At 41.5% G+C, this 22,056-nt stretch overlaps 1 protein-coding gene and 1 pseudogene across 1 annotated transcript; one reads left to right on the top strand and one right to left on the bottom strand.

Moving 5' to 3' along the window:
• The first annotated feature begins 12,816 nt into the window (after positions 1–12,816).
• On the top strand, positions 12,817–19,241 carry LOC136454625 (dnaJ protein ERDJ3B-like; annotated as a pseudogene).
• An 87-nt stretch (positions 19,242–19,328) lies between these two features.
• On the bottom strand, positions 19,329–21,855 carry LOC136452158 (transcription initiation factor TFIID subunit 13-like). Its single transcript, XM_066452799.1, has 5 exons — positions 21,311–21,855; positions 21,147–21,184; positions 20,803–20,862; positions 19,740–19,814; positions 19,329–19,663 (listed from the first exon to the last, which is right to left on the bottom strand). The coding sequence occupies exons 1-5, from the start codon at positions 21,585–21,587 to the stop codon at positions 19,550–19,552; spliced, it is 564 nt and encodes a 187-aa protein (XP_066308896.1). The 5' UTR covers positions 21,588–21,855; the 3' UTR covers positions 19,329–19,549.
• Between the last annotated feature and the right edge of the window lie 201 nt (positions 21,856–22,056).

Consider the following 22,056-nt stretch of genomic DNA (forward strand, 5'->3'; position numbering starts at 1 on the left):
TAACAAAATGGTTAGACAATTATGAGGCGAAGCAAGTGTTGCGCTAGCCTACTGAAAATGCAAGCCACCTACTACAATTCCAGTTTAGATAATATCGATTCACACAATAGCTATGACACTACCCTATGTTAGTGTGCTCTCAAAGGCTAACTAAAGAGCCACACCAATCAAACATGCAAGCTCTCACAACTAGCTACACTAAAGAACTTAACAACTAGTTTGCGGTAATATAAAGAGAGTGATCAAGAGGATTATACTACCGTGTAGATGAAAGAACCAATCAATCACAAGGATGAATAACAATGAAGACCAATCACCTCGGAATCAATTATGAACACAATGATTTTTACTGAGGTTCACTTGCTTGCCGGTAAGCTAGTCCTCGTTGTGGCGATTCACTCACTTGGAGGTTCACGCGCTAATTGGCTTCACACGCCAAACCCTCAATAGGGTGCCGCACAACCAACACAAGATGAGGATCACACAAGCCACGAGCAATCTACTAGAGTACCTTTTGGCGCTCCACCAGGGAAAGGTCAAGAACCCCTCACAATCACCACGATCGGAGCCAGAGACAATCACCACCCTCCGCTCAACGATCCTCGCTGCTCCAAGCCATCTAGGTGGCGGCAACCACCAAGAGTAACAAGCGAATTCTGCAGCGAAACACGAACACCAAGTGCCTCTAGATGTAAACACTCAAGCAATGCACTTGGATCCTCTCCCAATCTCACAAAGATAATGAATCAATGATGGAGATGAGTGGGAGGACTTTGGCTAAGCTCACAAGGTTGCTATGTAAATGAAAATGGCCAAGAGAGTGAGCTTGAGCCGACCATGGGGCTTAAATAGAAGCCCCCACAAAATAGAACCGTTGTACCCCTTCACTGGGTAATGATCAGGGTGACCGGACGCTCTGGTCCTACTGACCGAACGCTGCTCCTCAGCGTCTGGTCACCCGATGGTGGCCATGTGTCTCCTACGTTCAACGGTGATCGTTTGATCTCAACGGTCGAAATGTTGATCGGACGCTCCGACAGAGCTGACCGGACGCTGGACCCTCAACGTCCGGTCGTTTACAGTAAGGGTCCAAAACATGTTTTTATCGACCGGACGCGTCCGATCACGCTTGACCGGACCCTGCCAGCATCCAGTCACACTGTGACTTCTTACTGTGCTAACCGACAACACGATCGGACGCAGCCCTTCAGCGTCCGGTCGTAGAGCGACCCAGCGTCCGGTCGTTTGACCGACGCCAGTGTCTTCGCTGCTACACCTGACCGGACGTGTTGGTCCAACCGAGGCCAGCGTTCGGTCACTTCCAGTGACCTTTGTCTTTTCTATTTAGGGCGTCGGTGGCACCGTCGGACTGTCCGCACTCTACAGGCGGACACTCCGCCGGTGGAGTTTCTTACCTTTGCTCCCAAACTTCACCACCCTTGATCAAATGTGCCAACCACCAAGTGTATCACCTTGTGCACATGTGTTAGCATATTTTCACAAATATTTTCAAGGGTGTTAGCATTTCACTAGATCCTAAATGCATATGCAATGAGTTAGAGCATCTAGTGGCACTCTGATAACCGTGTTCCGATACGAGATTTACCCCTCTTAATAGTACGGCTATCAAACCTAAATGTGATCACACTCTCTAAGTGTCTTGATTACCAAAACAAAATAGCTCATATGGTTTATACCTTTGCCTTGAGCTTTTTGTTTTTCTCTTTCTTGTTTCCAAGTCGAAGCACTTGATCATCACCATGGCGTCACCACATCATGTTATGATCTTCATTTGCTTGACCACTTGGAGTGTGCTACCTATATCATGATCACTTGATAAACTAGGTTAGCACTTAGGGTTTCATCAATTCACCAAAACCAAACTAGAGCTTTCAATCTCCCCCTTTTTGGTAATTGATGACAACTCTTTCACAAAGATATGAATTGAAATTCAATTGAATCTATGTTGCTTGCCCAAGCATATTTACCATGTGTAAAAGGATATGGACAAATTTCATGAACCCCAAATGGTAGCAATTGCTCTCCCTACATATATGCTAAGAGTTTAGATTGTAGCTTGCACATATGCTTGAATAGAAAATATAGGAGTCAATGTCTACCACATGATGCTAAGGTATAAGAGATGGACCTTTGAAGCATGATACTAATCGGAGTGCACCATTATACTTTCCTTAGCACCATGATTAGCTTGATACCATTTGAAAATATATCACATGGAAATATTTGGAATAGATACCACTTGATAATACTAGAGAATGAAATTACTAGATAATCTATTCATGCTAGCTTTTTATATTATCATTCAAACTTACAACTAGCATACATCATATAAGCATGGATGTTTAAATTTAATACTTGTGCCATGCAAGCAAACATATAAAATACACATTCAAATGCATCATACAAGTTCATGAGCTTGCTCCCCCTACTTGTGTGCTCAAAATTTTAATTGATCCATTTCCTTTTTCACTTCTCTCCCCCTATGTCATATATCAAGTATATCTTTATGTTTCTCTCCCTTTATGATATTTCTCCTCCTTTTTCACTATTTTTACTACTATCTTGGTCTCTCCCCCTTTGTCATCAATGACCATAAAGGTTCAAAATATAGATAGTATTACATGTAGGGTCGAGATTATCAATGTCAATCAATGAGGTGAGGATCAAAGTTCTAAATTTGGTTCAAACTAGAATATATGCCAAAGACATTTAACTCGGTTTGATCCAAGAACAAGCTTCTTCACACCTCCAAATAAGGGTTATCTTGTACCATGTTGAGTTAAACACTTATAGCTTATGTTCTAGATTAAACACTAGGTTTATAAGCTCACAAACATGTCATATGTTACAACTAGATCAAGTCAAACATAGAAGCAATAGTGGTACTATACAATCATCAAATTCATTTGATTTTAATGAATGAGCCTAATAAAATGGAGAAATGACTAGATGCACTAAACATGTCCTTAGCAATAATGTATGACATGCCAATCAACTTTTATCTTGGATTGCTCGAAGGAGAGGCATGTCATATAAGTGGGGGGATGCATCAACACATATTTGAGAAATCCAATATGTTCAACTCATTCCTTAGCTTACAAAACATTTTCTCATCCAATGGCTTAGTGAATATATCGGCAAGTTGATCTTCGGTGCCTACACTCTCAACGCAAATGTCCCCTTTTGTTGGTGATCTCTTATAAAATGGTGGTGGACATCAATGTGCTTTGTTCTTGCATGTTGAACCGGATTGTTGGTCAACTTGATTGCACTCTCATTGTCACATAGCAATAGCACTTTCTTGAACTTGATTCCAAAGTCACTCAAAGTGGCCTTCATCCAAAGTATTTGTGCACAACAACTAACGACGGATATGTACTCGGCTTCGGTGATTGATAATGCAACACTATTTTGCTTCTTTGATGACCATGAAACAAGTGATCTTCCCAACAATTGATATGTGCCCGAGGTGCTCTTCCTTTCAACCTTGCATCCCGCATAGTTCGAGTCGGAGTAACCAACTAGCTCAAACTTTGCTCCTTTGGGATACCATAAACCAATATTTTGTGTATGCTTCAAGTACCTCAATATTCTCTTTGTAGCTTTCAAATGACTTTCTCTTGGTGAGGCTTGAAATCTTGCACACATGCATACACTAAACATAACATTCAGCCTTGATGCGGTTACATAGAGTAGGCTTCCAATCATAGACCGATACAACTTTTGATTCACCATATTTCCACTTGCATCACTATCCAAGTTGCCATTGGTTCCTATTGGTGTGCTAATGACTTTGCTATCACTCATGCCAAACTTCTTGATCATGTCCTTAATGTACTTGCCTTGACTCACAAATGTACCATTCTTCAATTGCTTGATTTGAAGACCAAGGAAGTAACTCAATTCTCCAATCATAGACATCTCAAACTCATTAGCCATCATCTTTCCAAACTCATCATAAAAATCTTGATTGGTTGATCCAAATATGATATCATCAATATAGATTTGTAAAATAAATAGATCTTTTCCAATCTTTTTGATGAAAAGAGTGGTGTCAACCTTACCCATTATGAACTCTTTAGAGAGTAGAAAATCCCTCAATCTCTTATACCATGCTCTAGGTGCTTGCTTCAAGTCATACAATGCCTTTTTCAACTTGTACACATGGTTGGGCTTCTTATCATTTTCAAAACCAGGAGGTTGCTCAACATATACTTCTTCATTGATGTAGCCATTGAGAAATGCACTCTTGATATCCATTTGATAGAGCTTGATGTTGTGGGCACAAGCATAGGCTAGCAAGATTCTAATTGCTTCTAATCTAGCAACCGAGGCATATGTTTCTCCAAAGTCAAGACCTTTAACTTGTGTATAGCCTTGTGCTACCAATCTTGCTTTGTTCCTTACTACTATCCCATCTTGATCTTGCTTGTTTCTAAAGACTCATTTGGTTCCAATCATATTGTGTTCCTTTGGTCTCTCTACTAATTCCCATACTTGATTTCTTGTGAAGTTATTCAACTCTTCATGCATTGCATTCACCCAATCAACATCCTTTAAAGCTTCATCAATCTTCGTTGGTTCAATGGATGACACAAATGAGAAATGCTCACAAAATAAAGCTAATTTTGATCTTGTTTGTACACCTCTAAAAATATCACCTATGATAGTGTCCAATGGGTGATCTCTTACAACTTTGGTTGATTGGAGTATTGGAACTTGATTGCTTGCACTTGCTCGATCATTGGGTTGAGATGATGTACTAGCCATTTGATCTTGTTCATTGTCATGAGAACCACTTGCACTAAGTTGATTTGTATCATTTTGCATATTTGAGTTAGAGAGCACTTGCACATGATCATCTTCATCATCATTCACTTGCCTAGGCCTCAATTCACCAATATCCATGTTTTTCATGGCATTTGAAAGTTGAATGCCTCTAACATCTTCTAAGTTCTCATTCTCTACTTGTGAACCTTTGGTTTTATCAAATTCAACATCATAAACTTCCTCAAGAGTACCACTATCTAAATTCCAAACTCTATATGATTTGCTTGTAGTGGAATAACCAAGTAGGAATCCTTCATCACATTTTTTGTCAAACTTGCCCAATCTAGTGCATTTCTTCAAGATATATCATTTGCAACCAAAGACCCAAAAATATGCAATGTTGGGCTTTCTACCATTCAAGAGCTCATATGGTGTCTTCTCTTTCAATGGGTGACAATAGATGCGGTTGCTACAATAACAAGTCGTGTTGATAGCTTCAGTCCAAAAAGATTGACTCACTTTGTACTCACTAAGCATAGACCTTGTCATATCAATAAGTGTTCTATTCTTCCTCTCAACAAGGCCATTTGATTGTGGAGTGTATTTGACCAAGAATTGATGTCTAATTCCAAATTCATCACATAACTCATCAATTCTAGTATTCTTGAACTCACTACCATTGTCACTTCTAACTCTCTTGATGGTTGTTTCAAACTCATTATGAATGTCCTTGACAAATGATTTGAATGTTGCAAACACATCACTTTTGTCCACTAGAAAGAATACCCAAGTGTATCTAGTATAATCATCCACTATCACAAAGCTATATTTGTTACCACCGATGCTAGTGTATTGTGTTGGCCCAAACAAATTCATATGCAATAACTCAAATGCTTTACTAGTGCTCATCATGCTTTTCTTAGGATGGGTGTTTCCAACTTGTTTGCTGGCTTAACAAGAGCTACAAAACTTATCCTTTTCAAACACATCTTTCAAGCCTTTAACTAAGTCATGCTTAACCAATCTATTTAATTGTTTCATTTCAACATGACCAAGCCTTCTATGCCATAACCAACCCATACTAGACTTAGTGAACAAGCATGTAGATAATTTAGTTTCACTAGCATTGAAATCAACCAAGTATAGATTCTCATATCTAAAGCCTTTAAAGATCAAGTTAGAGCCATCTACACTTATGATCTCTACATCATCTACCCCAAATATGCATTTGAATCCAAGATCACACAATTGAGCTACGGATAGCAAATTGAAGTTCAAGCTTTCTACTAGCAACACATTGGACATGCTCATGTCATTGGATATTGCAATCTTACCAAGCCCTTTGACTTTACCTTTGCCATTGTCACCAAATGTGATACTATCATAACCATCATTGCCATTGGTGTTGATTGAGTTGAACATTCTTGCATCACCGGTCATGTGTTGAGTGTACCCACTATCAAGAACCCAATGCATTTCTCTGGCTTTGTAATTGACCTACAAAAGAAGATCAATTCTTTTTAGGTACCCAAACTTGCTTGGATCCTTAAAGGTTAGTTACTAAATTCTTTAGTACCCAAATAGCTTTCTTCTTTGAGTCCATCCATGGTTTACTAATGAATTTAGCATTCACACTATTTGTACCCTTAGTAAGCATATAGCATAAATCAAGCTTAAGGGAGGATACATTTGCATTTTTGCTCTTGTTTTTGCACTCTTGCTCTTTATGACCAACTTGCTTGCAATTAGTGCAAAACCGACCATTGTTCTTCACAAAACTAGTCTTGTGAGGAGCAAATGCCGCCTTGCCTTTCTTGGGGGTATAGCCCAATCCCTCTTTGTAGAGGGAAGCTCTTTGGCTACCCAAGCACATAAGCAAGCGGTCCTCACCACCATAGGCCTTAGCCAAAGTGTGAGTGAGCTTAGTGACCTCCTTCTTGAGTTTCTCATTCTCAACCATTAGTGAGGCATCACAAGTGAGACCATCACTACTAGATGAGACGGAAGTAGATGTACTACAAGAAGGATTAGTAGGAGCAACAATGATAGGTATAGATAGTGATTCATCAATTATATCACAAGTTAAATCTACATTGCAAGTTTCAACATGCTTCTGTTTATTTTGAATTTTTGATCATCAAGCAAAGAGAAATTAGCCTTTTCAAGCTTTTTGTGAGCCTTGCCAAGCTTCTCATGGGCTTCCTCTAACTTTTCATGAGTTGCTTTGAGCTCATCAAGGGCTTGCTTAAGGGCTTTTACCTCCTTATTCAAGCTCTTGCATTCCCTTCTCTTAATGTCAAAGTGTTCTTTAGCATCTTCGAGCATGTCAAATAATTTATCCTTAGTAGGTTCATCATTATCACTATCACTATCATTTTCATTTTCATGCTCATTATCATCATCATATTCTTCATCACTTTCATCATCACAAGATTGTACCTTAGTGGCCTTAGCCATGAAGCATGATGAAGATTCAAATAGAGAAGGCTTCTCATTTATAGCAATGCTTGCAAGAACCTTCTTCTTGGTGATCTTGTTGTCATCACTATTATCATCATCATCACTTGATGAAGCATCACTATCCCAAGTGACTACATATGAACCACCCTTCTTCTTCTTGAAGGCCATCTTGTCCTTCTTCTCTTTCTTTTCCTTCTTATCCTTTTTCTTGTTCTTCTTATTGTCATCATCATTGTCGCTATTGTATGGGCATTGAGCAACAAGATGATCTTTGCTTCCACACTTGAAGCACCTTCTTGACTCTTCTTTGTTCTTGGATGAAGACTTCTTTCTTTTAGCACGGTAGCCCTTCTTCACCATGAACTTGCCAAATCTTTTGACAAATAGAGCCATCTTCTCATCATCATCATCATCCCATAATTCATCTTCTTCACTTGATGTTTCTTGCTTTGCTTTGCCCTTAGATTATGTGGCTTTGAATGCCACGCTCTTCTTCTTCTCATCTTTCTTCTCCTTCTTTTCTTCCTTCTCATCATCATCTCTATGTGTATCATCGGTCATTATATCTCCCAATACTTGGTTTGGTGTCATGGTGTCCAAACCACTCCTCACTAGAATAGTGACCAATGTACCAAATCTTGAAGGTAAGCATCTCAAGAACTTATAGGAGAAGTCCTTGTCCTTCACCTCTTCTCTAAGTGCTTTGAGATCATTGACAAGCACTTGAAGCCTATGAAACATCTCTGGCACACTCTCATCCTCCTTCATCTTGAAGCTTGCAAACTTCTCCTTGAGAATGTAAGCCTTTGCACCCTTCATGGCTTGAGTGCCCTCAAATGATTCTTCCAACTTCTTCCAAGCCTCATGAGCCATCTCAATATTCTTGATTTGCTCAAATGTTCTCTCATCAATTGCATCATGAATAGCACTTAGAGCAATGCCATTGTTTTGGAGAAGTACTTCGGCCGCGGTGGGATTCTCTGGATCACCAATCTCAATTTTGGTTTCTACCATATTCCACACCTTTCTATTGATTGACTTAATGTGTGTGGTCATCTTTGACTTTCAATAAGGATAATTTATGCCATCAAATTGGGGTGGCTTCTTGGTGTTGTTGATTTGAGCCATTTTAACATTGAAGGTTGTTAAGCCTCAAATAACGGTGACCTCGGCTCCGATACCACTTGAAAGATCCTAATGGCTAGAGGGGGATGAATCTAATGGCTAGAGGGGGGGTGAATAGCCTAATAAAAATTTCTACAACAACACTTAACAAAATGGTTAGACAATTATAAGACGAAGCAAGTGTTGTGCCAGCCTACTCAAAATGTAAGCCACCTACCACAATTCTAGTTTAGATAGTATCGATTCACACAATAGCTATGACACTACCCTATGTTAATGTGCTCTCAAAGGCTAACTAAAGAGCCACACCAACCAAGCATGTAAGCTCTCACAACTAGCTACACTAAAGAGCTTGACAACTAGTTTGTGGTAATGTAAAGAGAGTGATCAAGAGGGTTATACCACCGTGTAGATAAAAGAACCAATCAATCATAAGGATGAATAACAATGAAGACCAATCACCTCGGAATCAATGATGAACACAATGATTTTTATCGAGGTTCACTTGCTTGCCGGCAAGCTAGTCCTCGTTGTAGCGATTCACTCACTTGGAGGTTCACGCGCTAATTGGCTTCACACGCCAAACCCTCAATAGGGTGCCACACAACCAACACAAGATGAGGATCACACAAGCCACGAGCAATCCACTAGAGTACCTTTTGGCGCTCTACCGGGGAAAGGTCAAGAACCCCTCACAATCACCACGATCAGAGCCGGAGACAATCACCACCCTCCGCTCAACGATCCTCGCTGCTCTAAGCCGTCTAGGTGGTGACAACCACCAAGAGTAACAAGCGAATTCCGCAGCAAAACACGAACACCAAGTGCCTCTAGATGCAAACACTCAAGCAATGCACTTGGATCCACTTCCAATCTCACAAAGATGATAAATCAATGATGGAGATAAGTGGGAGGACTTTGGCTAAGCTCACAAGGTTGCTATATCAATGAAAATGGCCAAGAGAGTGAGCTTGAGCCGACCATGGAGCTTAAATAGAAGCCTCCACAAAATAGAACCGTTGTACCCCTTCACTAGGTAATGATCGGGGTGACCGGACGCTCCGGTCCTACTGACCGGACGTTGCTCCTCAGCGCCCGGTCGCCCAATGGCGGCCACGTGTCTCCTGCGTTCAACGGTGATCATTTGATCTCAACGGTCAAAATGTTGACCGAACGCTCTGACAGAGCTGACCGGACGCTGGACCCTCAACGTCTGGTCGTTTACAATAAGGGTCCAAAACGTGTTTTTACCGACCGGACGCGTCCGGTCATGCTTGACCGGACCCTGCTAGCGTCCGGTCACACTGTGACTTCTTACTGTGCTGACCGACAATACGACCGGACGCAGCCCTTCAGCGTCCGGTCGTTTGACCGACGCCAGTGTCTTCGCTGCTACACCTGATCGGATGTGTTGGTCCAATCGAGGCCAGCGTCCGGTCACTTTCAGTGACCTTCGTCTTTTCTATATAGGGTGCCGGTGGCACCATCGGACTGTCCGCACTCTACAGGCGGACACTTCGCCGGTGGAGTTTCTTACCTTTGCTCCCAAACTTCACCACCCTTGATCAAATGTGCCAACCACCAAGTGTATCACCTTGTGCACATGTGTTAGCATATTTTCACAAATATTTTCAAGGGTGTTAGCATTCCACTAGATCCTAAATGTATATGCAATGAGTTAGAGCATCTAGTGGCACTCTGATAACCGCATTTCGATACGAGATTCACCCCTCTTAATAGTATGACTATCAAACCAAAATGTGATCACACTCTCTAAGTTTCTTGATCACCAAAACAAAATAGCTCCTATGGTTTATACCTTTGCCTTGAGCTTTTTGTTTTTCTCTTTCTTCTTTCCAAGTCGAAGCACTTGATCATCACCATGGCGTCACCACATCATGTTATGATCTTTATTTGCTTGACCACTTGGAGTATGCTACCTATATCATGATCACTTGATAAACTAGGTTAGCACTTAGGGTTTCATCAATTCACCAAAATCAAACTAGAGCTTTCAACAGCTCCACCTATAACCTGTTCATATATCACTATGTAACTCATTTATCCAACATAGGTGCCTGCCATACCATATTTCCTATTTTTATGCTTTTGGGTTCTTACTTTGTTTCCCTCCTGACTTTGTACAATGGATGGTGTAGCGTCAATGAAACACTAGATCACCATTCTACCAAATGTTATCATTTCTTAATCTATATTGCTCTGTTTTGATTTTTGAGTGACATTGCTAACTTATCTGTACAAAGAGAAACATGTTGATGTCTTGTTTGTATTTCTGCTTCTCTGTCCACCTTTACATCTATGCTATAATCCGATTTGGTATTTGGATTCAATTGGTTTGCATTTTGTATTCTTGATTCTCTTGCTCTAACCATTGGAGTTTTTTTCCACATGTAGGTCTTACATGATTCAACTTCAAATTAGACGCATTTACAGAAATAAATATTCTAATTACTGCATCATAGATGATTGAATAGATTCACCTTTCCATGTAGGCTATAATCCGATTTGCTATTTGGATTCAATTGGTTTACTTTTCATTTTCTTAATTCTCTTGCTTCAACCATTGGTGTTATTTTTTCTCACGTGTAGGCCTTACATGATTTAGTTTTAAATTAGACATAATTACGGATATAATTACTGCATCATAGATGATTGCATAGGTTTATCTAAATCCATTGGGTTTCCTTTGTAGCTATCTTTCCTCAGAATTATTGGTCTGCTGTTGTCTTCACTCGACCTGAATGAAAGAAAGGAGTCCTTTATCAAGATGAGTATGATCGTTACCACCAACGAGGATCCAGACAAGATGAGAATTTGAACTCTCTTCAGTTTTGAGTCTTCATGCCAGCCCATTCAGGCCACGTTGATAAGATTTATGTCTGGCACTGCACAACTAAATAATTGTGACCACTTCTTCCATATATGAAAACCCTCTTCATGAAGCTCTGTTAAGTCTACTTGGTGTCAAAGCACGTATCAGCATGCTAGGTTTCATAATAGTTCTGTTAACAGTCAGGAATATAAGTCATGATGGAGTTGTGTATTGTCATGGAATATTTGTTATAATCTGGTATAAATAAATGTGTATTGTCATTGAGTTTTAATACAATCGCAGAAGAATATGAGTCATGATGGAGTTGTGCATGAAAAATATATGTTCCAGTCGAATTTGAATTGTAAATTTGAATCTTTTTTGACGAAAAATATACTGTAGAGACAGTTATAGATTGAACCGCCCCTACAAATAGGTATTATAGGGGCGGCTGAGCCGTCTCTACAAATCGATTTATAGATACAAATGCATGATTTGTAGAGACGGTATAATAAAGACCACTGATCTAGCCGTCTATACAAACTATCATCGCCGGCCACACCTACAAATGTTTATCGTAGTAGTGGATGGAGCCGTGCAGTAGCCGGAGTTGCAGCCGTAGAGACCTAGGTTAGGAGCCTGGGCAAAAGCGCGAGCCCGTTGTCCTGTCTAAAGATGGCAACGGGGCCCCGATACCCGATACCCAACGGGTATTTGATCCATTAGGGGACGGGGATGTGATCATATCTTTACTCGCGGGCATCTAAATGGGCAAGAATTCATCCCCGATGGGTATAGCGGGTACGGGAACGTTCCCTGTTTACCTGTCCCCGTTACTCGTTGGGGAACCCGACTATTTGAGCTGTCATGCGAGTATTAGGCCCAAAGAAGCTCAACATATGTATTTTGGCCCAAATCTGAACAATCATATATATAGTTTGTATGTTCTAGGAACCATAGTTCAATTTTTTCTCACCATCTCCGTCAGCAACACAAGTACGCCTGCCTCACGAGCGCTCGTGCCCCTCGCTTCCTCAGTTCAGTCTCTCTGCCACCTTTTATCGTACTCCTCGCAACCTCGCTCCATCTTCTCGACATCTCCGAGACTCCGCCACTTATACTCGGGTGAAGAAGAAACGTCTCCGATTGCAAAGCTGCAACCCCAAGTGTCCTTGTTTATCGGGTATGTAGTACCCGTCGGGTATCTGTTACCCGACCGATGTCCGACGGGTATGGAGATGGACAAGAATCTATACCCGAGACAGTTAACAGAACAGAGACGAGATGAATTCTCGTAGCGGAAAAGTGAACGTTCTTGCGATACCGACGGGAACATCCCGTTGCCATCCTTAGTCCTGTCCCAGACCCAGCCATTGCCACGCACGCGGACCGTGCGCGCCGCGCACCCAAGACGTCACTGAAGCTCTCGAGCCGCGGGGCGGAATCGATCGGGACTCGGGACGAAGACGAAGGCCGAAGGAGCAGCGACGGGAATCCCTGACCCTCTCGCTCGCTCGCTCGCTACAGCACCAGCAACGCTCTCACCTTGTCTGGCCTCGCAGTGCCAAACTACCAACCGAAGAGAGGCGTGTGTGGTGGTGGTGGCAATGGCGGCGAGGAGGGCGGCGCTGCTCGTCGCTGTCCTCCTCCTGCACTAAGCGGTGTCTTCGCTTGCTGGGTACGGCCCTGGATCCGTCACAACTGGTTTCCTCCGACTCTTTATCGGGGGTTCTTCTTTTCGTTTTCTTGGAATTCGCTCTGCAGTCTGCACGCGAGTTCGTTAGTAGCCTACTAGCCTCAGATCAATCTGTCGGCGAAAATCGCATCTTGCTCAAGGGTTTCAGATCGATGACGCAGGGCTTTCATGATGTACTGCTCAAAATCACTTTCTTCCACACCTGGGTGCCCAGAGTTTCTGCATTCCTTAAACCTTCTCTTGCATTTTTTTACGGTTTAATTGCTAGCTAGTATTTTTCCAGTTCCTGGAGTCATAATTGCTCAAATTCTGAACAATTTTCCACTCCTCCGTAATGATGTTTCACAATATTACCTATAAGCATTGATGAGTTTGTACTGATCATTCTGATATATAATCCATTTTTTGTATGCAACCAATTGAGTAGAAAGAGCTACTATGAAATACTGCAAGTGTCAAAGGGTGCATCGGAGGAACAAATCAAGAGGGCCTACCGCAAGCTTGCGCTGAAATACCACCCTGACAAGAACCCCAACAATGAGGAAGCCGACAGGCGGTTTAGCGAGATCAACAATGGTATGTAGTACTCCCTCCATCCCAAATTGTAAGTCATTCCAAGAATCTTGGAGAGTCAAAGTTTTTCAAGTTTGACCAAATTTATATAACAAAATAATAATATTTATCATACCAAGTAAGTATCATTAGATTCTTCATTAGTTATATTTTCATATTATACCTATTTGATGTCATCAATCTTTGTATTTCTCTCTATAATTTTAGTCAAACTTGAAAAAGTTTGACTCTCCAAGATTCTTGGAATGACTTACAATTTGGGATGGAGGGAGTATGTACTAGTACTTTGGAGAATATTTTTGAGTGATCATACTACCAGAGAATGGAACATTCCTGACGGTTCCAATATTTCCTGACCGTAGTGACTGGTGAGGTTTCATCTTGCAGCCTACGAGGTCTTGACAGATCAGGAGAAGAGGAAAGTCTATGACTGGTACGGTGAGGAGGGTTTGGAGCAATTCCAAGGCAGGCACAATGATGGTGATGGTGGTCATGCTATGAACATCGAACACGTGTTTAGCAAGTAAGTAGAAAATTGCATGTTATATTAAATGTTTTTTTGTTTACATCAGCTTATTTTGACAACTAAATATAGAGAGTGAACTGTGAACACAAACTGTCTCTATGAAGCATACATTATTGTCACAACATAGAACTAAAAACATGATGCAAACCATATTTCATAATTTATTAATACATTCTTTTTTTTTTCAACTCAAACTAGGCTCCCTTACTTCAATGAGACCTAACCTCTTTCCAAAAGGAATGAGAATTTTGGTCTTATCTTAACTAAGACATTATTAGTCTTGTATGTTATGGCAAGGTTAAAGCGCATGTGGTTGGCCTACAAAAATTAAGTAAATCACAATCATTTTGGTTGGGTCCATAGATTTTTGAAAACTGATGATTTATTAGAACCACAAGCTTGATGCTCCTGACCAACTTATGTTGTATATATGTGAACTTTAGGATTTAGTATATTTAGTACGTAGAACCATGTGACATATCTTCAATTCATTCTTTAGCTGATGGATGCCATTGATTCAAATGTGTTGCACTGTGCTGTAGATGAAGTTAGTCAGTATGGAATATGAAAAAATTATCACGATTTTTATTGAAAGATCTTAAAAAGATGCCTGTCAAGTCTATGCTGCTTGCTGCAAGTTCTAGGCTGTCAGAATTTGGTGCTGCAAAGTACAGAATGCAGCTATGTTATAAATTGGTGGTTCATGTCTGGTTGTACTTGTCCTTTCTAGGTGTTGTGCTAACAATAACAATGAACAAAGTTGCAGATGTACAATTGTGCATTCCTGTCATAGACGCAAGTGTAATTATTCATTACAAAGAATTCATTCATTGTGAATGGTTCACTGATTAACATGCCATTGGGCAGATATCTCTTGTTATAGCTAACTTTTTTTGTTTCATCTTTACTTGAATGCAACTCAATGTTGAAAGAAATTGTTTCACTGTGTTCCTACTGGACCCAAATCTTTTAGATATCTCCCATCAGTAACGATCTTCTTGTTTTGTTTCTAAAAAAACAGTTTTTTTGGTGGTGGAGGTATGGAAGAGGAGGAGGAACGAACTTTAAAGGGTGATGATGTCATTGTTGAATTGGATGTTTCGCTAGAGGACTTGTGTATGGGTGGTTCCTTAAAGGTAACAACTTTTTGCAACATTAAAGTGTCGTGATAACATTTTTTAATGCGTTCTTCAAGTAGCTTGAGATTTTAGTTGAAATGGTTTGCGCTTATGGCCTCTTATAATTATTTGCTTTAACTGGTATTTGATTGGTGCATGATAGATTTGGAGGGAGAAAAATGTTATAAAACCAGCTCCTGGTAACAGGTGATGCAAATGTAGGAATGAAATTCGTCAACGAGAAATTGCTCCTAGAGTTTTTTATCAAATGAGTGAGCAGGTAATTTCTAATGTTGTAATAGTTCTATATTAATATAATGGAACATGTGTCATATGTTTCTTGTTTCATCTTGTCATGGTTTCATGATGAAGAACATTATCTTCAATTTTTCATTTTGAAGGATGGTCATATATGATCCAGTTAGCTGGCTTGCTAAACTCTGCAGTGACATGAGGATACATTTTTGTTTTCCAGGTTTGTGATACATGCCCAAATGTGAAATACATAAGAGAAGGGGATTTCATTAGTGTTGATATTGAAAAGGGGATGCAAGATGGACAGGTAGAAAGCAACTGTGTTATTTGTTTCTTCCAGTGATCTATCTGTAATGGTTGACGTCCTGCAAACTTTTGTAACAACATGTCTGAACAGTGAACACCCTGGTTTCCGCTTCTTTACACTGGCAACATTCTTTTACTTCTTTTCTTGTGATAAACAACAGAGTGTTATGCATAGGGCCCCTTTTCCGAGTCCCAGACTAACTAGCAGTGTACAACCAAGAAACTGATTTTGGTGAACCACCGGTAGTGACTGAACTATAGTAACTTCAGAATTTTAAGAACATTGGATCTACAGATCTCTGCTGGAACTTCAGTATGAGCTAGAATTTTGAATATAATATGCCATGGACATCATCGCAAGAATTGCTTAAGCTCATTCTCTAGGGCATGCTGAATTATGGATGCCGGCACTTTTTGTTGATTTCTTTTTTTCCCCTTGAACCGGTAGGAGACCTCCATGACTTTAGATTAAGAAGAAAGAATCTTACCATATGAATCCTGCCTCTAAAAGCTGGCCAGCCAGCGTGCCACGTTACGGGCTTTTCCCGGCCGTTCGATCGGGCGAGCCGCGACCATTTTTTTGAAAAAACCCTTGTATTTTTCGGAAATCAACCCACGCTCCAGAGGCCCTCGTAGTTTATTTTGCAAAAAACACCTTAGGTTATTTCAAAATCAACCGTAGTTCAGATCGGATGGGCTCCGGGGTTTTTTGCAAACAAGATATTCTCTTTATCGAAAATCAACCAGCACTCCAAGGACACTCTCAACAATTTTTGCAAAAACCTCCCCAGATTTTTCTCAAATCAACGTACAAGCCCCCTTTGATTATATCTCTTTTTTTTTTAAAATAAATTAGCTGCTTGCCTCTCACCTCCATCTCGCCCTCCCCTTCCCCTCTCTCTCTCTCTCTCTCTCTCTCCCCTTCCCTCCTGATGCGGCGGCGGGTGCCAGGCGACGGCGCCCCTGCGGCCGCTGCGCCGGCGCGAGTGGAGCCCAGCGGTGGCGGCGTGCCCTCGGCGCGGCGCCTCCCAACTGCAACTTGTCGGCGACGAGCACGCGTCGAGGCCGCGGCGCCGTGGCTGGAGTTCGCCCATGGGGAGCACGCACCGCAGGGGCTGGAGCTCTCCTTTGACTGCGACGAGCACAGGCCGGGACCAAGCTACAGAGGCTAGAACTCGCTCCAGTGGATGGGCTATGACCGCCGCCACACACACCATGCCTGCGCGCCGGCCTCACTTCAGCTTGACCAAAGGCCTCGCTCACAGAGCTGGGCAGGTGAAGGGGATGAAGAATTGCTGCTTTGTTGATTTTGGGGAAGAGAGAGAGAGAGAGAGAGAGCTGCTACTTTGGTCCTGCTCCTTGTGAATCTGATCTTCAACTCAAGAGAATCGTTGTGCGCAGTGCTAGCAAGAACAGGGAGTGTTGAAGAGAGATGGGGGAATAGTTTGGAAGCTGAAGGTGCAGCAGTGCAGTGGATCGATAAAGGATGGAGTTTGGCTCAGCCTTTCACGTGCTGCTGTGATGACCTGATGGAACATGGGCCCCACACACCAAGCCTTTCACTCGTTTGCCTCGCAAGGAGCAACGCCTACAGCGGCACGGGCAGGGCGGCCTGCGAGCAGCACGTAGCAACAGAGAGCGTGTGTACCTTTATTCATCGTTAAAAGAGTTAACATTCAGTAAAAATTGGACGAGTTAACATGCACGGCCTAAAAAACTCAACACAGCTCGAGTTATTTAATTCTAAGGTTGGACACAAAACTAATTTGGACGAGGTCTCCGTGAAAAATCTAATTGTTCGAAGTTCATAAGCTTTCATAAAAAAAGATCATGATAGAAACTTAAGAGCATGTTCTTCTGCCTCTGACCAGAAATTTTAACTCTTTACCGGTGTTTACGCCTCACGCTCATAAATTACAATCATATCTTGTAATCTGGAAATGGTGCAGGTTGTTTCACATGTGGCTCTTCCTTTTCATTTTCCAATTCACATACATGGCTAATTGCAGGTTCTCAAAGACATCGGAACAAAGGCTTTTATATAAACAAATAAAGTTGCACCTCAATAATATATCATTATCTTTGCACCTCAATAATATATCATTATCTGAACAATCCCTTCTCTTTGTTAAAAGAACAAAACATTTATACTCCCTCAAAGAGCATATTACATAGTTCTGAAATTCATTTCAATGTGATCCTCTGTGCTTCATTTAGCTATGAATAGTGAACTGTCAAATGTCTTCCTGGTATATATCTATGTTATGCTATCCATTGCAATACTGGTCCAAATCTAGAGGAGCTGTCCAGGGTGCTTGATTTCTCATTATGGATGTCTCTAATAAATTATCTCTTCTGCTTTCAGGAAATTTTATTTTACGAGGATGGTGAACCTAAGATTGATGGAGAGCCTGGTGATTTGAAGGTTGCTATCTTTTTATACATACTACGGTAAGGAATGATCAGCTTGGCACCATTTCTTTCTGACAAATTCACTTGTTGAGCAGTTTAAAATTCGGACAGCACGGCATGAGCGCTTCAGAAGAGAAGGCAACGACCTACATACAACAGTGGAAATCTCACTGGTAGTGTTCACTCAATCTTGTTTCCTCGTTAACAGTGCTACCTAGGCAGAAATTACTAATTATACAGATCTACCCCTAAGGGTCTTTTTGGTCGAAGGTCTGATTGCACTGAGAGAACCAAATCAGTTTTTTGTGCTTCTTCTTAGATGAAGATTGCTAGATGTTAAGCCAATGCATTCATTCAGCTACAAGTCAGATAGGGTTCTTGAGTACATTCTGAAGTAGGAAATTCAGCTAAAGAATAGTGTCCTTTTTTTTATTGCTGATTCTTTAGTGTTACTGAAGGCTTACTAAGTATGAACCACGAGCCTCAGTCATTCCACCAGACCAGAGTTAGTCATCCGTTAGTTTAGGCAGCCTAGAGTAACTTTGCCAATTATCACTCTCTTCCATTTCTCATGCGCTTACTCTTACATTAGTTCTGTTGTCAACCCTGAGCTTTCATCTCTCTTGCAGTCAGAAGCTCTTGTTGGATTTGAGAAGAACATAAAGCACCTTGACAACCATGCCGTGGAAATCGGGACCAAGGTAACTTGGCAGTGATTTTGAATTTTGTACCCGTCAAGAAATTATCTTGTGTGAAAATGCAAATGTGCAAACATAAACTTTGCTCATTGACAAAAATTTCAGGTGATCACGAAACCAAAAGAAGTTAGGAAGTTCGAAGGAGAGGGCATGCCACTGTACCATAGCAATAAGCAGCCTGTTCGGGAGGCTGTATCGTATCGTGGATTATTTACTGCTGGCTGGTTTGGTGTGAGAGAAAAACACTGTTTCCGGCTGGAAATTTACGATCGTTTACGAGCAAGCGAACAGGCTGAAGAAGGGAGACCTGTACGTCATTTTCGAGGTAGTCTTCCCTGAAGACCTAACTGATGATCAAAAGGCCAAGCTGATGAGCATTCCATCAAGTTCAGCTCTTGAGCTAGTTGCCAAGAGCATAGGTAAACGTGCCAATAGCAGCACGACGTAGAAAATGTATGCATCAGTATATCTGTAAATTGTCTGGCAATTTTAATTTTCAACTATCTCCTCCGCCAGCAATGCTCATGAGTTGTCTGGTTCAACACAAACAAAAAGTCTGCATTTATACATTAAGATGTGTTGAAACAGCAACCTTTCATATTCACTGAGTAGGGCATACAACCATAGCAGTAACTGTCAGGAAAGTAACTAAAATTTGTACCAGAAAAGTTACAAGTCGATGCCAACAATTGTCCGACACATGCAGTGCATTTGTACTAGTTACTGTAACATGCAGATTGTACAACTAGGAAGGCATCATATGTTAGTCGTAGCCAGAGTCTCTTCATCCACATCAAAAGCTTTCCTTGCTTGCTTGAGCTCTTCATTCATGGACAGTAGCTCAGTAGCACGGTGCAGTTTTCGTAAATCCTAAAAAAACCGACTAAAGTGTGAGCTGCACTGCAAATAAGCAAGGCAATCAAATGTGGGGTCAGACTGTGTGTACCTTGCGTATAAGATAAAGAAAATCCTCTGTCAGGAGCTTCCCTCTCTTTGAGGCAACATTCTGCGCCTTGTGCACCTGAGAAAGGGGCATTATGAATCCACTGAATGATGAAGCTGCAAATAACAGTATAAACACATGCCAGATGTGTCTGTGATTTTATCCATCTAATAATGACTCACAGGAACACTTGCACAGTGGTCATCTACTACATAATTGTTATTTCCAACAAATAATTTGAAGCACATGAATTTGCTCAATAGTCAAAAGTGGGGGTGTATGGACAGTAAATGGGGGAAGGGCTCAGGTGTTAACTAAACTGCCTATAATTTGCATACTCCCAAATCATGCATGAATAAACATAATGCATATTACCAAAAAAAAATAATCAAATAGACAAATCAGGGCTCCATGTGACATAATGCAAGTAATCAAATGAACAAATCAGGGCCCTATGTGAAACAAATAAACTTTTAATAGAAGTTGGCGAAACAAGGTCCGGAAACATTCAACAAAGCCCTGATTCAACTGCTTGATGTGAACAAACTCATGTGTAGTATAAATTCCAATCTTAAGCACAATGCAGAAGCAACATCAACTACCAAAGTTTAATGATGAAAGATATAATTTGTGGGATAAACGTGCACATTGGGCACAGCATAGATTAGTGGAAACTTGATACCTACACTGAGAAACTACAAAGTTAATTTACATTAGGACACTAGCATAAACTTTAGATATTGTACAAAAATGGGCGCACTGCATATGAACACCACAAAAAAGAATCTCAAAGCATGGCCCATAATGACATCATGAAGTTATCAATAGAGGCAAACACAGTGGTTCAAAACTTACTTGTCTTTCAAGAACACCAGAACAAGGAGTTCAAGAAGGTAACAATATTGAATGTTGAAACAGGAATAACAATTCAACAATCAGAATCATTAAAAACAGGGTCAATCCCTTTTTTTTTCTTTCCATTCACATAGCCTTACAATCAGTACACATAGCATCTCAGCAGACATAGCACAGAAGATAGAATCATAGAAACACAAAATAAGCTTACCAGGTCAGTGACATATTCGACAACAATGTCCTCCACAAGTGCAACGGTTTCTGGAAGTGGCTGCCAAATCAAGAACACAACATATGAGCGAAGAAGAATCCAATTTCTGTTTGTAAGGAAAAACCATGTGCCGCTTTCTTTACATGGAAGTTATTTAAATAATCATACGTAAGCATTGCAAATTGAAGGTCCAATGCATATTATCATCACTACCATTTAGGCATTTACTGCCTTTTATCATCACTTGCAATGTAAATTACTGCTCTGAACTACATAGATTGGCTTATTGGTCGCAGCATATATCTTTAAAACGAACTAAACAGGAAATTGTTCAGTAAACTCACATTTGGATCATCCCCAAAGCCATACATCATGTGCTGCACTGCAAGAACGTCAACAAAAATTATACTACAACACATAAAATTGAGGATGAGCAGCAAATTAATTGAACGCCTAATGACAGAACAAAGGCTAAAAATTAGCAAAGTAGGGAGTAAGCGTCCCGTACGGTCTTTCTGGAAGACGCCGCGCTTGCGCTTGAGGGTGGTGGCGGACGCGTCGGCGCCGCCACCACCACCGCCACCGCTGGCAGAGTGGTGGTGGGAAGAGGATCCCTGGCCCGAAGCCGCGGCCTGCGCCGCCGCCGACTTGCCCTTGGACGGCGTCCCCGACGGCGCCGGCGTCGCGGCGTGGTGGCCGCTAGGGTTCGGCGTCGACGACTTGCCCTTGGACGGCGCCGACGACGGGGCGGCCGTCGCGGAGTGGTGGCCGCTAGGGTTCTGCATCTCTGCGATGTCTGGGGTGCGTCGGAGGTCGAGGAGAGCAGGGGAAGGCGGAGAGGACGGCTGTCTTCGCTTTCCGGCCGGGGTAGCCGGGAGGATGCCGATTTCCGCGAACAAGAGGGGAATAGGACGAAGCGCGTCAGTCGGCTCGCAAATAGCAGCACTGGGCTCTCAGCTGAGGGCGAGGGCGAGGGCGAGGGCGGGCGGTGGCGTTACCGGCGAGGCGGCTGGCGAGCGTGCCGGCTTTGAGAGAGGACGCTTTTACCGTCTGCCATTAAAAAAGTTTAAAATTACGCGTCGTTCAAAAAGTTAAACTCCCATCCTTCTAAATTTCTTGGCTCTCTAAGCTATTCTATTGGTTTTTTTTATTTAACAATGTCAAACAGATAGATGAAATGACTATTTTACTCTATAGTGAGATCGGTTTGTCAATCACCGAAACTTTTTCTTTCTCTCTCTTTCTCTTGCGCCT

Source organism: Miscanthus floridulus, chromosome 5 (genome assembly GCF_019320115.1).
Source record: "Miscanthus floridulus cultivar M001 chromosome 5, ASM1932011v1, whole genome shotgun sequence".
Classification (NCBI taxonomy): Eukaryota; Viridiplantae; Streptophyta; class Magnoliopsida; order Poales; family Poaceae; genus Miscanthus; species Miscanthus floridulus.

Excerpts from the sequence above, each read along its gene's own strand:
- LOC136452158 (XM_066452799.1), bottom strand. The coding sequence starts at position 21,587 with ATGCAGAACCCTAGCGGCCACCACTCCGCGACGGCCGCCCCGTCGTCG. Across the intron at positions 21,185-21,310 it reads CGGCGTCTTCCAGAAAGACC|TGCAGCACATGATGTATGGC; the intron begins GTACGGGACGCT and ends ACGTTCTTGCAG. Across the intron at positions 19,815-20,802 it reads TCGAATATGTCACTGACCTG|GTGCACAAGGCGCAGAATGT; the intron begins GTAAGCTTATTT and ends CCCCTTTCTCAG.